The following is a 15,458-nucleotide window of genomic DNA, read 5'->3' as shown; positions in this document are numbered from 1 at the left end:
AGTAGAGATGAAGAGCAATAAAATACAATCTCCGCCACTCAAGCATCCACTGGCATCAGAGGAGAACAGAAGGACAGATGACTGACGGGTGGCAAAGCAGAGCTACATTGCATGGCGTTCACAAGTGGTACAGGCTGCAGTGGAAAGCCAAGAACCGGCTAATTTACACGGTCTCCACTGACAGGCACGACCAGATGCGTTATGTTCTTATGAAATGCCATACACGAGGTTGCATACATTCTCATGAAGCGTTTAAAGCCGACCTCCGTGATGTGACTTGACGCGTTATTACGCTTTTTACTCACCACCTCCCTTGCTACTTTATCGATACTTTGTTTGCTTCATCCAACCTCCAAGGACTGAACATCTCGTGAAATATTTCCTACCTTTCAGTCAAAACACATTTTATTTTGTTTTCAAATATCAGATATTATTTATACTTTTTTAGGTTCTGCAGTGGAACCTAGATTATCCGTCAAGCACCGGATCAAAGCCAAGTAGCGATTTTATGAATTTAGTTAGATTATTAATTGTCATTTAGCCTCAGAAGAAATCGAAATCCTATAGTCAAACGACGGGCTGAATGTCTTGGTACATTTAGCCAAAACATCGGCGCTAAGGTAAGGTAGTCTTTGTCATCTGATGAGGACGTGGACTTTTGCAATTCTTTGTTTGGAGCTCTTACAACGTAAATTAACAGCTGCAAACTCTATCAAATGCATTGAATGTGATTGGCCTGTGCATTTGAAATTTTGAAGTGTTCCAATTGCGACGAAAGCAATTTAATTTCTTTACCAATAATTAGCTAAGGTCTCTAGCAATTTTATCAAAAATAAAATGTCGACAACCAAACCTTTTTCCCTAACAATTGTCAGAAAATATTCAATTAATAATTTATCTCAATTGTAAATTATAAAGAAATATATTTCCCTTTACCGGCAATGTGATATCAATTAGGTGCCATTAAAAATTTTTGTTTAAAGCTCATTAGAAAATAATTTAGAAAATAATTATATCGATGAGATTTAGTGACAAAACACAGCCACACAAAAAAAGTTTTTATGAGGGTCTGACTATATGTTTATTATATATTTTTGGAGTCGTTGAATCCGAATTCGAGGTCTGTTTCACCCCATCAGATCAGGATTTTGACATAGCCTTCAGGGTCGCTGATTACGAATTTGATGTCAGTTTTAAAAAATTCAAAATGGCGGATCCAATATGGCGGACAGATTTTAAAAAAATATCAAAATCGCTTGAAACTTTTTACTCGGGGGTTTTCAGGGTCGCTGATTACGAATTTGATGTCAGTTTTTAAAAATTCAAAATGGGGAATCTAATAAATGATGTTCTTTTATAGAATTCAAATCGCCAGTTGTCCAATTCTACTTAAATTCAAAATCATATTTGATACTAAAAAAAAAATTAAATCCTGTTTTTGTCAGTTATGTTATTAATTTCATCAGTTATGTTTTAAGTAATTAAAATTGAACAAGTAACTAATGATCCTGACGAAAGTTTTGGATTGATGCTCAATCAATTTTAATTTATTCCAAACTAATTTATATCCAAGCCAAAACAAAACACAACAAAAATACCAAGAACAAACAGAAGTGAAAAAGTAAGTTAAATAATTACAAATATATTTATTTTGGAAAAAAAACGTCGTGTATATATAATGTGACACTTGTTAGAGCAGTGAAATTGAGTTTTCACTTGCAATTTATAAATTATTCAAGGTCAAGGGCGAATTCTTTTGATTAATCGTTCCTTGTCAGTGGCGTGTTTCCTAATTACCCACAATTCGACGAAATCAAAGCTATCTCTTACTCGTCAGAGACCCTTCCTGGGACTATTCGTCAACTCTTTGCAACCCCTTAGCACTGTGCTATTGTATATCTATATATACAGAGTAGTACGACTAATATTTCGTTCTTTTGTTGCGTTTCACGGCAATTCTCTTGCTTCTGCGACTCGCAACGAATTTCGGGCTGATTATTCAGGGGCGACGAGTGACGTCGGTCGGTTGGGTGGATTAAAATTCTACGAGTAGAAATGCGATGGAGAGAAACGGGGCATATTAGGAACTAAGGAAAGCAGAAAGCGAGAGAGAAACAGAGAGAGAGAGCATCACCCGAGGGTTGAGTTTAGAGGGGTTGCTCGTGCCTTCACATCTACCCCAAACCACCTACATCCACCCGTTGCGTTCCGCTCTCGTTTCACGTGTTTTCTACTTTTTTTTTTATTTTTTATTTTTCTTGCTCTTTTTTCGCGGTTTGTCGGCTTGATGCTGGTACTTTTTGTTTTTCTACCTTGTTTTGTCAGAGTTAATATAGACTAAGAATATAAAAAATACGCTTTAGGGGTACACTATGTAACTGAATACTCAACTGGAACAATGACAATTTTTTGATAAATTTTCAGATCTGATGAAACATTTTTTGAATTTTAGTTTTGTCATCTTTTATTTAAAATTTAAATTCTTTTTAAATCGATGAGTAATTGCGTTTAATCGTCAGTTGCCAAAAAGTGTCTGTTTTGCGAGGTGAGAAAAATTTTATGAAGATCTAAATTATTGACATTAAAACTTCCTGTATCGAAATAAATTCTAATTAGGTATATCAATTGTTAAGACGAGAGATTGATTTTTTACACTGTGTAAAATTATTTAGTTCACTTTTATTTTGAATAGTTGTTAACAGAACAGATAATAATTGTGAGACTCATAGAGCGAAACGTTTAAAAAAATATGAAGAAAATGAAAAAATTTGAGTTTTTTTTCTACCTCTTTTCAGAATATTTTAATCTCTCAAGACCGCAAGCTATGTTTTAAGAAACAAAAATTGCCATATTTTTTTTACATTCAGACTAACAAGTCCTAGAATTTAAAATTACATGCTGTGTCTAACTTGTCTGAAATAATAGAGACGCAGGTTGTATTTAAAGGCTGACTTTTGAAAAATAAAAAAGAACAATGGTAAAATTTACTCTCTAAATGTGAATTACTCACTTTTGACTTCGAGGATTCCTTCATTAAATGAATTAGTAATCTTTTAACTTATTTTTAGTCATAGATGACTATAATTTATAGTAGAAAATTACTAATTCATTTATTAAAATTTACTGATTGAAATAGTAACCTTATTAAGTAAATTAGTAGTTTTCTTCTAATAATAAATTATTTTTGACTAAAATTTAGTTGAAACGATTACTAATTCATATTTAATGAAGGAATCGCGGTAGTTGAATTAGTCAAAAGTAACTAATTCAGATTTAGACTTTAGTAAAATAAAATTTCACATTCCGCATTCCACTTTTTACATTCCAAATTCCAATTTTCACATTCCAGATTCCACATTAATCTGAAAAGTGAAATTAGTATGTGAAGAGCGAAATGCGGAAAGTAAAAAGTGGATTTCGTAACGCGAAAATGGAATGCGGAATCTGGAACATGAAAAGTGGAATGTGTAATTCGGAAAGTGGAATGCGGAATCTGGAACGCTGAATGTGGAATCAGAAAATGAAAAGTGTAATTCGTCGTAATGTGAAAAAAGGAATGCGGAATCTGGAACATGAAAAGTGGAATGTGTAATTCGCAATGCGCAAAGTTTAATACATAATAATTACACAATCGACTCTCTAGTGTATAATTAGAAGTAGATAAATTACTTTTTCTGTCATACTTTCTTTATAGAAAAAAAAATTTAATAAAAGCATTTTTCCGATTAAGAATAGGAGGACTAAGAAATGTTTGTCTTTTTTTATGTTAATGTTTACATTTTTTTTAAATGTATAAAAAAAATGTAAGAATTGGAGAATTTCATCGATAAACCTGAAATATACGTATCAGTTGGCTAATAAAATAAAGTTTCGAACTAAAATTATGGCGCTGGTGGAGGTTGAAGAATGTGATATAGGGATATCGAAAACATGGTCGATCGTCATGGAAGCAAAGTGCACGAAATGTTCACGCAAATCATGAGAATTAGTTTATACACTACAACCCACGAGTACATCTCGCAACGACCAGGCTCCATCGTTGGCAATAACAATAAAAATACGTGCCTCACTTTACGACTATCATAAAGCGGAAAAAGCCTCGAAAGTCTCTCGAGAAGGCAGAAAGACAAGCGGTTGACACACGTGCGATGTCTCTCGTTTCGCGAAACGCGATACGAATACGATACAATACCTACACCTGTATACTCATTTAAAAAAAAAAATTGAGAAAAATGAGGCATAACGAATTTTAATTTAAATATTCTTTTTTAATTAACTACATTAAAAATTCATTTAATATCGTATCTTAAATTATCTTTCTCGCACAAATTATATGAAGAGAAATTGAATTTCGATAATTGTTTCTTGTTAAAAAATTTAATTAGGTTATTTATAAAATGAATAAGTTTATTACAATTCATAAATATTTTATGATATAAAGTCTCGACCTTATTTTCGTTTTTTTTTTAAGTTCATAAATTTTTTAAAATATTTTAAAACTAATGTATACTAAAATGTCTCTTTTATGTATGTATGACTTTAGTTAAAAGATTTTAGTAACCTATGATTGGACGATGACGAAGGTACAGACCAATGACAGATCTGTCGGTTTGCTTAAATAGGAGTTAAAGGGTTAATGGATCACAACATAACCTAATTGCGTGCAAGCCCCGACTGGCATCTTAATGGAAACGTTCGTGTTAGTCAGAACAGTTCAACCATTAACGCAATTACAAGGTTACAGACATTTCTAATCGTATCATTCAATTATACAAATATAAAAATTATATCAACAATGTTAAATGAAGAAAATTATTTTTTTTAATAAAAATAACAAATACAAAATAACAAATTTTAAAAGTAAAAAAAATAATATGATACGTAATATAATGTATAGAAATATAATTATATATGTTATATTTCCTTTTTTATAATTTTAATATAAAAGTAAGTAAAATTAAAATCGTTTCGATTTCAAATGTTTGTTTTCAAAGTTACTTTTATCTCGACACGTGAAGTGGTTTGGAACACTTTTGAATTACATTACATAAATTATCTTGACCATGATTAGTCTTGCATTTATTCCTTTGCTATCGATGCTTCGTTACAATAAATACAACTCATTTTAAACTCCTAAACTGAGGATCGATTAGGTAAATCCATTTCCATTCCCACTTCCAAGTCCCTTTTTAAAATTTTAAATTCCCACTTCCATTTATTCTTCCACTTATTCTAATTTCCACTCCAACTTCCATTTCCATTTTTTCGAATTTCATTCCCTCTTCCATACCCCCTTTTTTCCATTTCAAATTCCCACTTCCATTTATGCTTCCACTTTTACAATTTCCATTCCTATTTCCACTCCCACTTCCATTTTTTATATCTACTATTTCCAATTCCACATTCCAATTTTCACTCCCATTTCCATGCCCTCTTCTACTTTTTCCAGAGTGTCGATTATGTCAATCCATTTTTATTCCCACATTCATTTCCACTTCCACTTTTTCTAATTTCCAATCCCATTTCCACTACCACTTATTCTTATTTCCACTTCCACTTCTTTTTCTAATTCGAAAAAGTTTGAAGTGGAAATGGAAATTAAAAAAAGTGAAAATGCAAGTGGGAATGGGAATTAGAATAATTGGAAGTGAAAATGGAAATTGGAAAAAGTGGAAGTGAAAGTGGGAATGGAAATTAGAAAAAGTGGAACTGGAATTGGAAATTAAAAACTGTGTAAATGGAATAACATAATCGATCCCCAGATTCCATTCTCTTTTGTATTTGGAAATTGGAAAAAGATAAAGTAGAAAAAAAAGTGGGACCCGAAGTCGGAAAATAGAAACATTGTTTTATTCTTATTAACTTTTAAATTAAATATTATATTTGTGCTACAAATTTTTGTTTGTCTTTATATATGTTAAATAATAATCTTGAATATTCTTTTTTTTTTCTCCCGTGCAGATGACTACATCTGCGGGGCAATAAACTTAAATGACCGCCATAAAGTTAGGTCAACGATAATTTTATTGCAAGGTTTCGTTCGTGGGAAAGATGCCAATTTTTTCAAAATTTTAACAACATAATACTCGTGAAATGTACCTTACATATTCCAATTGTAGTTACAAGCTTCTCAATTAAAATTGACGATAAAGTATTTATCACTGTGCTTATGCGTAAACATTTCGAATATAATTAAATACGTCTCAAATTAAAAAAAAATGATAACTTTCTGGCAATAAAAGCCCTTGTAATTTAATTTATTAACAGTGGATCATTATTTAAATATTTATCAGTATACGCAAAAAAGTTACTTTCATAAAATAATATCTGAAAATAATCCGCACATTTTTTATTCTGATTTAGTTGACAGATTTTCTTTATTTCATCAGTTGAAATATGTTTAACAAAAGTTTAACTAAACAAAAATTCCTTTAATTATGAATTCAGTTATAAAAATTCTTAAATATGAAAATCCAATCAATATAAATTCTACTTTATAAAATTCGGTAATATAAAAATTTGAGTTTATTAGTAAGGGTAAAAGTGTTAATGAAAAGGGAAGGGAAAATGTGGAAGTAGAATAGTAAAAGTGGAAGCGGAATTTTGGAAGTGGAAATGAAATTACATATGTATGTCATTATGAGAAATGTCTGAAAAAGACATAAAATATGAATGAGTAAAGAATCAGTTTATCTAAAAAAATATAAATCTATGACAAAAACAAATGTTTAATTGTTACTGTTCTCTACTGTTTCCTGGATATATATTTTCTTTGTGAGGTTTGTATCTTATAACAAATGCGATAATGAAAAACAACCTGCAGCTGGGTGTATATAAAATTCTTCAAGAGGACTATTAATAGTCCAGTCACGAGGTCGTTGCAAGAAAATTGTATTATAAGACTAAGAAGACTTATTATTTCTCAACGCCAAATGAGAATCTAATACATTTACATATATGTCTAGTGAATACTAACCACCTTTTGAAAATAACATATATACATATATACGTTCGGCCGTTTACCTTACATTATACCGGCTCTATTAATTTGATAACGCCAATCGGTTTAACTAATCTTCAGCTTACATCCTTATCTACTTTAGATTGACGATTGTATGCCAAAGAATCGTAAACTATCGAATTTTTCAATATCACGATACATGTTATTTAACGAGCTCAAGAACGATGCAATTTACCAAGAGCGATAATTAAGAATGCAAAAAAAATCATATCTAACCAGTGAGTGCTTGGAACTAAAGATATCTTTAATTACAACCACTTTCAAAACTATTAGGTTTTTTTTTTTATAAATAATATTCAGGATTCTGTTTCTTTATATTTTTATAAGTCCATAACAACTCTTGTAATTAAATCTGCAATACTGACACTGTATAGGAATTCTTCGGGTCGTTGATTTTAGTTTTAAATCAAAGAAACATTTTTAAGGTTTAGTATTTTGAACTTTTTGACTATGCGTTATAATTTAGGGCTCAATTAGGATCGAAGAAACTATTTTTCGAAAACCAAGCTTAATACCAAAAATCAGTAAGCAAAGCGCCTTCATCTAAGGTTTTGTATCTTTTAAAATTCAGATCAAACATTAGTTTGTATATAATAAAAAATAGTTTTCCTTGGTAACGGTTGCCACAGTAACGATTACAATGGTAACGGTGGCTATGGTAACGGTCGCCATAGTAACGGTTGCTATGGTAACGGTTGTCTTAGAAACGGTTGCCATAGTAACGATTACAATGGTAACGGTTGTAATGGAAAAGGTTACGTACCAACTTTTAGCATTATTGTCTCCTAATAAATTTATAAGAAGAATTCTAATTTGAATTTAAAAATTTTTTTAACAGTTTCTGCGCATTTCTGGCAATTTTTACTTCTGAAATAGTACAAATTATTCCGAAAATAGTAAATTGTACTATTTCTGGAGTGAAAATTATCAGGGGGTCGATTATGTAATTCCTTTCCCACTTCCACTTATTCTTATTTTCATTCCTACTTCCACTTCCATTTTTTGTAATTTTCATTACCACTTTCTTTAGAAAAATTAGAAAAAGTGGAAATGGAAGTGGAAATGAAAATTAGAAAAAGTGGAAGTGGAAATGGAAACAAAAATTAGAAAGAGTAGAAGTGGAAATAGAAATGGAAATTAAAAAGTGGAAATGGGAATGAAAATTAGAAGAAGTAAAAATCGAACTGGAAACGAAAATTAGAAAAAGTGGAAATGGGAATAAAAATAAAAAAGGGGAATTGGGAATGGAATTACATAATCGACCCCCAGAAGTGCGCAGAAACTGCGGACAGTTCAAGTTTTACTTTTAAAGTAGTAAAAGGTACTTTATTCGTTTTTCCATTTTTGTTCGGTGCATAAACAATTTACTTGAAAATGAAACAAACCCAAATTCACATTTGTTCGTCAAGGCAAATTTATAAACAAGATTTTAGAGTACTTTTATAACTCTATATTACATATATATGTACAATAATAATTTTCCTAGATAAATTTTTTTTTCGATGATTTTTAGACCAAGTTAATTATCTTTTGTCAGAAATATTGGTGAGCATGTATGGAAAAGGTCAAAAAAGATTGGCACGAGAGAGAAATCGAGAAGGGTACATATAAGTCCACCCCCGGTCACGTCGCAGATTCTCATATATTGGCAGGTATTTAAATGGATATTCCTCGACTGTTAGAAGAGACCTCTTTGAAATCAAAGCAGAAGGTTGAGGGTTCATTTAGACGTGCACCGATATCCTATGACCTCCGCCCCCGTATATAGCGTATATAGGGATACAGGATTTCACTTGTCATGTCACTGGTGCGTTTCACTCGGTTTCATCGAGGGAGGGGAGGGAGTTTACTTGTCTCCTGACGACCTTGTTGTCACGTACACTGTGTATATACGTTATATATACCTTTACTTTATGCAGCACAACACATTCAAAAACACTATATGTGCCTCCTATTTTCCTCAATTATAATTCCCTGCATTGTGTTATATATCGAAAAATGCATCCTCCAAATAGAGGAATAAAAAATTAGTTTTGTCAAACATATTCAGAAATATATCAAGTTAGAAGAAATCATAGCAATTTTAAATTGCTTATTAGAAATTAAAATTGTACAACAACAAAATGTTTGATTAAACTACAGTATCATTAATTTTAATTTGCAGGAATTTAAAATTTTTCAATTGTATTTTAATAAAATACCTCAGTTTGTACAATCGAGTGGCAAACTATTGTGCAATTATTATGTTCCCGCTGAGTTAGAGAGGAAATGAAACGCGTATACAGAGGCGTCTGGAAAGGGTTAGCGAAATGGGAAAAGTGATTGATTTAGAATGACTATATTGTTACGTTTAAAAGCGTATTACTTGAGTAACGACTGCTGCCAGAAAACGACAAGGTATGTTAAAAGGCTGCGTGTAAAGGAATTGTAAAAGGAAACTATAGAAGAAGGGTTCACTGGGATCAAAGCCGCAAGTGGACAACGAACAACTGACAACTCCAACCGATTAGGAGAGAGAAAATCAATCAATTTGTAACCTGCGTTTCTATTTTCCTTTGGAACAAAAAATAAATGAACCGTAATTCTGAATATTCCAAAATTCTGACTAAATACTGAAAAGAAAGTCGGAAAAAAAAATTCTGACCGATACATTTGGATATTATGAACATTTATATAGGGTGCATTATTCATATGACGCAACATTGTCCCATACGCGCATGAGTCTCTTTTGTTTCGTAACAAAATTGTGTAAATCACATTTGGTTGCCAATATTTTATTTTTGATGGGAAGGAAACCGAGTGATCAGGGATCAGTTATCGCATAAGCTGTAATTTCGAGGCTCGTGACGCTTGTCAACGTTGACTTAATTAATGGCGCAGTTTGAATGCATGGCAATACTCATTATTTTGATATTTCGGTGTGTCTGGAGAGTGACACGATCTCTGCCAGATTGCATCGATTGCAGAGATCGCATCGGCTTCGTGTGTGAAGAGCGACATAAATTACAGATTTACGGCTCGTTTTGGGGCCAAGAGGTGATACATGCTCACCTATATATATATATATATATGTGACTCAACCCCATGTATGGTACAATGTTCACTTCACCGGTTTTGCTCACGTCAATCTAAATACAATTATGACCTTCCGAAAATTCATCTTATTGCGTAACTAAAAGTAACACGCACATTTATTTCCCGTCACAAATAAATCAAATCTCTATCTCTCTCTTTTTCAATGCAGAAAGTTATTTTCATTCTTGTTGTGTTAGCGTTGGGTATATAAATTTTAGATTGATGGGGACAATTGTACAATATATTTATGATTCAAAAATACAGTTTATTTCATATAAATATTCAAAAATTTTAGCCGAAAAAATGGATCTACTTTTACAAATTTAAATATTTTTTAACGCCAATTTTTTATGCTTATTTTACAATTCTAAACAAGTTCTTCCATTTTTTTTATTCCAGAATAAAATACTGTAAAAAAACAAAAAAAAATTTTGTTCCAAAATAAAAAAAACCCGAAAAGTAACAAAGAAACAGCGTTTTTCAATTTTCAAGGTTAAATTTCTTTCAATCCTGTGATTCCCGCTTCCATTTTCACTTTTCCAATTTCCATTTCAACTTCCACTATTTCCTGTTTCCATTGCTACACTTATTCGATTTCTACTTTTCCAAATTCTATTTCCACTACCATTTCCAATTTCCATACCCACTTTCATTTCCACTTTTTTCAGTTTCCATTGTACCTTCAATTTCCACTTTTCAAATTTCCATTCCTAATTCCATTTCCAATTTTTCCAATTTCCATTTTCTTTTTCAGTTTTTTTAATTTACAATTTTTCTTCCGTTTTTTAGAATTTTGTCTCAGGTTGCATATCTTAAATCTTAAATGGGGAAACCGAAGTGAGAGGGGAAATAAGAAAAAAAGGAAAGGGAAATGGAAATTAGAAAAAGTATGATTGGAAAAGGGAATAGAAATAAAATTTGAAAATGGGTAAATGGAAGTGAGAGTGGAAATTAGAAAAAATGGAATTGGAAATGGAAGTAGGAATGGAAATTGAAAAATTAAAATTGGAAAAAGTGGAAATGGAAATTGGAAAAAGTGGATGTAGATTTACTTTCACTTTCATTTTCACTTTCACTTCATTTTTACTCCATTTTTACTCAATTTTCACTTTATTTTCACTTCACTTTCATTTCACTTTGAAGTGAATAAAGTAAAAGTGGAGTGAAAGTGAAGTGAATATCAAATGAAGTGAGTGAGAAGTGAAAGTGAAATTGAAGAGAAAGTGAAGTGAATGGGAATTCTAATTACAGAATCACACTCCAGATTAATTTCCGAACAATTTAAAAAAAAAACCTATTATAATAAAACTTATTTTCGAATTTAAAAACATTGAAAAAAAAGTAAAAAAATGCTAAAACGACAGTTTTGCGATATAACTATATACAATATATATATTTAATGAGAATATAAAAACTCTGATATTATAGTAAAATAAAGAAATATTCTATGGGATTGTAAAATATAAGAATGTTCAGCAGAAGCTCGTCGGACTTTGAGAAATAATTATGGACTATTAATGTAATTTATGAACTACTTCGAAGAAGTGAATTACGTATGGCATTGAGGGTGTGTAACTTTGAAGCAACATACATATTGGAACACATTTTGTGTCCACTATGTGTATAGGCCATATAGTCTACACACAACCCACGCCGGTTCATCGAACGATCGCAACGCGTTACCGATCGCGGTTAACTCGCTTATGGGCGCCGTAAATTACCGATTTACGACTCGCTCCAACTCGTCGGGTGACGATAATCGGTTAATGAGTTGCAATTTGCGGACGTGACGATATCACAACCGATATAGAATTCGCCGACATTGGTATATCAATTTCAATCAAAAATTCTTCCATTTTTTAAAGAAACTTCAAAACACAAGAAAAACATCTTTAGAAGTTTACAGTAGTATCAAAATCATCACTATATAAAACTGTTAATATTTTACCAACTGCAAATTTTTAAAATACTTATTTTAGAGTTCTGTAAATTAGAAATTAGTTCAAAAAAAATTCTTACATTTATTTAATTAACAACGTACAACAACAATAATAATAATAATAATGATAATAATAATGATAATAATGATGATGATAATAATAATAATAATAATGATAATAATGATAATAATAATAGTGTTAAGGATTTATGGTTTCGGATTGATTAAATAATTACTTAAATACTAAAAAATTAAACTTATTTCTACATTCATATTGGGGTCCAATGCTAAATTATGTGTAAAAAAAGTAATTGTTGGTAAATGAAGAAAATCTTTTGCTGAATGTGGTGTTTTCAAATACATGTGTATTTACCGGTAATGTTATCGCCGCGCTGCTGCGGCCACCGGAAGGAAGGCCTCGGCTGTTGCTTGCTTCGCATATCTCCCGTCCGGTACCGGCGGGGTCACTGGTTGGTTTTTCTGAACGATTGGAGACCACTACTTACCTGAAAAATGAAAAATAAACAATTATAATGCGCTTTCTTACAAAATGCGGTTGTTCAAAATTTTTATGTAGGCTAACATAATCTTAATTTATCATCAATTCAGACTAAAATTTCTAAACATATATGGCAGTATATACCGCAGCATTTCTTTCAGTGTATTTTTAAATATGTATTTTTTGCCATACTATATATATATTGTTATAACAATATGTATAGTATGGCAAAAAATATCTTTCTGGTGCAATTCAAAATGGCATGGAACGTGGCGCCCTCTACTTGACACATTTTTGCTGAACTTCAAAATAAGTAGCGTATATGCTTCTCATTTTGTGCTCATGTTTTTTTTGTGTAAATTTTTCGCTGAGTTTTAAAGAGAATCATTTTACATATAAGATAATATAAAAAGATAATATTAAATATTAAAAATAATTTATGAAATTTTTAAATCTTCTATAATTAAAGAAGTTGGAGTTTTTAATATGTATTACGTTGACGAAAAAATACGATGACCAAGGGATTATCTTCATATATATTGATTTCTTCAATACTCCTCTATTATCTTCCCCTCGAAGATCCTTCGAATACATCATCATAGTAATTTAGCAACTCAGGGTATGTAGAGAAAATTTGTAATGCTTATTAGGTCTCTCAACTTTTAATTTCCTTTTCTATATCCTGATTGGATATATAGACCTTTTCATAAAAAATAATATAAATTATAGAAAATAATTTTAAAAATATGTGAATAATTATAAATTAAACTTAATAAGGGGATTTCTAATTAATGATAATAAATACTAATAATTATACTAATTATTAATTAATTAATTAATTTATTTTCAAATTTCCCAATTCCACTTTTTTATTTCCACTTCTAATTCCACTTTTTATTTTCACTCCCACTTCCAGTTCCACTTTTTCTAATTACTTTCATTTCTACTTCCGCTTGTTCTAATTTTCATTCCAATTTCCATTTCCACTCCCATTTCCACTTTTTCTAAAATCTACTCCCATTTCCACTTTTTAATTTTCATTTCCTTTTTTTCCCCTTTCCAACTTCCTCTTTTTCTAATTTTCATTATCATTTCCATTTCCACTTCCATTTTTTCTAATTTCCATTCACGCATCCATTTTAATTTTTTTAAATTAGAATGAATTGAAATTAGAAAAAGTCGAAGTGGGAGTGAAAATAAGAAAAAGTGGAATTGAGGATGGACATTTAAAAAAGTGGAAAAGGAGGTGCGAATTGAAATTAGAAAAAGTGCAAATGGGAATGGAAATTGGAAAAAGTGGAATTAGAATATAGAAAGTGGAATGAAGAAAAAGTGGGAGAGGAGATTGAAAAAAATAGAAATGAAAATGAGAGAGAAAATTAAATAAAGTGGAAATGGAATGAGATTGAAATTTAGAAAAAATAGAAATGGGAATGAAAATTTTAGAAAAAGTGGAAATGGAAGTTGGAATGAAAATTAGAAATAGTGGGAAATGGAAATGGAATTACATAACCGACCCCCGTAAATTTTGGGAATTTAAACAATAATGAAGAAAAAAAGAAAACTGTGGGTGAGATGGATTTTCGGATGCGAAGCAATAAAGTATTCAAAGTTGAAAAAAAGATGGAGTAGAAGAAAGAAACCTACATGGAGATTTTATTGGAACGCCCTTATGCCTATTATCCCCTTACATCTCTCTCTCTCTCTCAACCCCCCCCCCCTTACTCTCTCTCTCTCTACGGGTCCCCCAAAAGAGGTTGACGTTGAGCGCGAATTAAAATGTCTCATAAATATCTAAAACAAAGGCAGCACATTTTGGAGGGCGTACATCCAAAAGATATACGACTAGCTACGATAGCGACAAAGTGAGAATTCCCGGGGTGAGCGTCCAGCTTTCCTTCTGACTTTCTGATTTTCCCTGCTACCCAAAACGTTACATAAATTAACCTAACGTTTCACAGGCGTGGTGATATGGATTAACAAGGAAAATAATAACGAGAAGCGATTCGTCTCTCCCTTGTGAATGTGTTGGACGTGTATTATTGTTGTTCAAAATTTATTTCATTTTCAATTCTCGAAAATAACATATAATTTCCCTTCTGCATAACTGTTTATCTATATTTCAAATTCTACCATTGCTTACTTAATTAAAAATTTGTTCCCAAAATAATTAAAATTTAATTAAAAAAAAAAAAAAAACGAAAACGATTCTATTAGACTTTTTTGGAAGAGGTCCTCTACGTGTGGTCCTCTACTTGATAATAATAGACAAATAAAAGGGAATTTTAATATTAATTTAATTGATTTTTTATTTTTAAATCATTTAATGTATTAATACATACATGCTATGTTATATATGGTTATGTGTTAAACGACATAGAACGTGGCGCCACCTACGAGGTACATTTTTTTATTGTTATTATTACTTGCAGAAACATTTCTTTATTGTAACTACTTTTTATGACTAAAATGAGGGTTAATAAAACTATACTGGTATCTATGTACCTAAAATTTCTCTTTATTTAATTAATTTGTATTTGGCACTAGCATTCCAATAATTTTTAAATAAGGTATAATGGATATTTCATGAAATTAATCGCATTTTAATTAATTTAACTCTCACAAAATTCGATCTTCAACTGCTATTGTTAAATGTAGTAAATTATTATAAAATAATTTTTAGAATTTTTTTGTATACGTACAATTTTAAAAATGTTAATTTCAGCACTATTCAATCTTGACTCAATGTTTTTTTGTCATCAAAAAAAAAATAAGAAACAAATAAAATACCAAAAAATTGGTTACGTCTTCTTTTTTTTATTATCTTTTTCGGAAGTTTTTTGTTTGCGTTCTCAACTCGATGAAGGTAGATTTAAGAACCTACCGTTTCGATTTAAATTACATCCCGGCAGTTAGAGGCGTGT

The 15,458-nt window shown here is 30.9% G+C and overlaps 1 protein-coding gene across 5 annotated transcripts in view; it reads right to left on the bottom strand.

Annotated features, from left to right (window-relative positions):
* The window catches only part of LOC127279034 (protein tiptop), a 219,982-nt gene that overhangs the window by 44,449 nt on the left and 160,075 nt on the right, over nt 1–15,458 (bottom strand). For all 5 annotated transcript variants that reach the window (XM_051301119.1, XM_051301118.1, XM_051301120.1 and 2 more), the window contains one exon: nt 12,409–12,541. In XM_051301119.1, coding sequence (XP_051157076.1) covers nt 12,409–12,475 — 67 coding nt within the window. In that variant the 5' untranslated portion in view covers nt 12,476–12,541. The remainder of the gene's footprint in view (nt 1–12,408; nt 12,542–15,458) is intronic.

Source organism: Leptopilina boulardi, unplaced genomic scaffold (assembly GCF_019393585.1).
Source record: "Leptopilina boulardi isolate dan_hultmark-lab unplaced genomic scaffold, ZJU_Lbou_2.1 LbouV2_214, whole genome shotgun sequence".
Classification (NCBI taxonomy): domain Eukaryota; kingdom Metazoa; phylum Arthropoda; class Insecta; order Hymenoptera; family Figitidae; genus Leptopilina; species Leptopilina boulardi.
The sequence above is the reverse complement of the archived record's forward strand: the minus strand, read 5'-3'. Positions and strand labels throughout refer to the sequence as shown.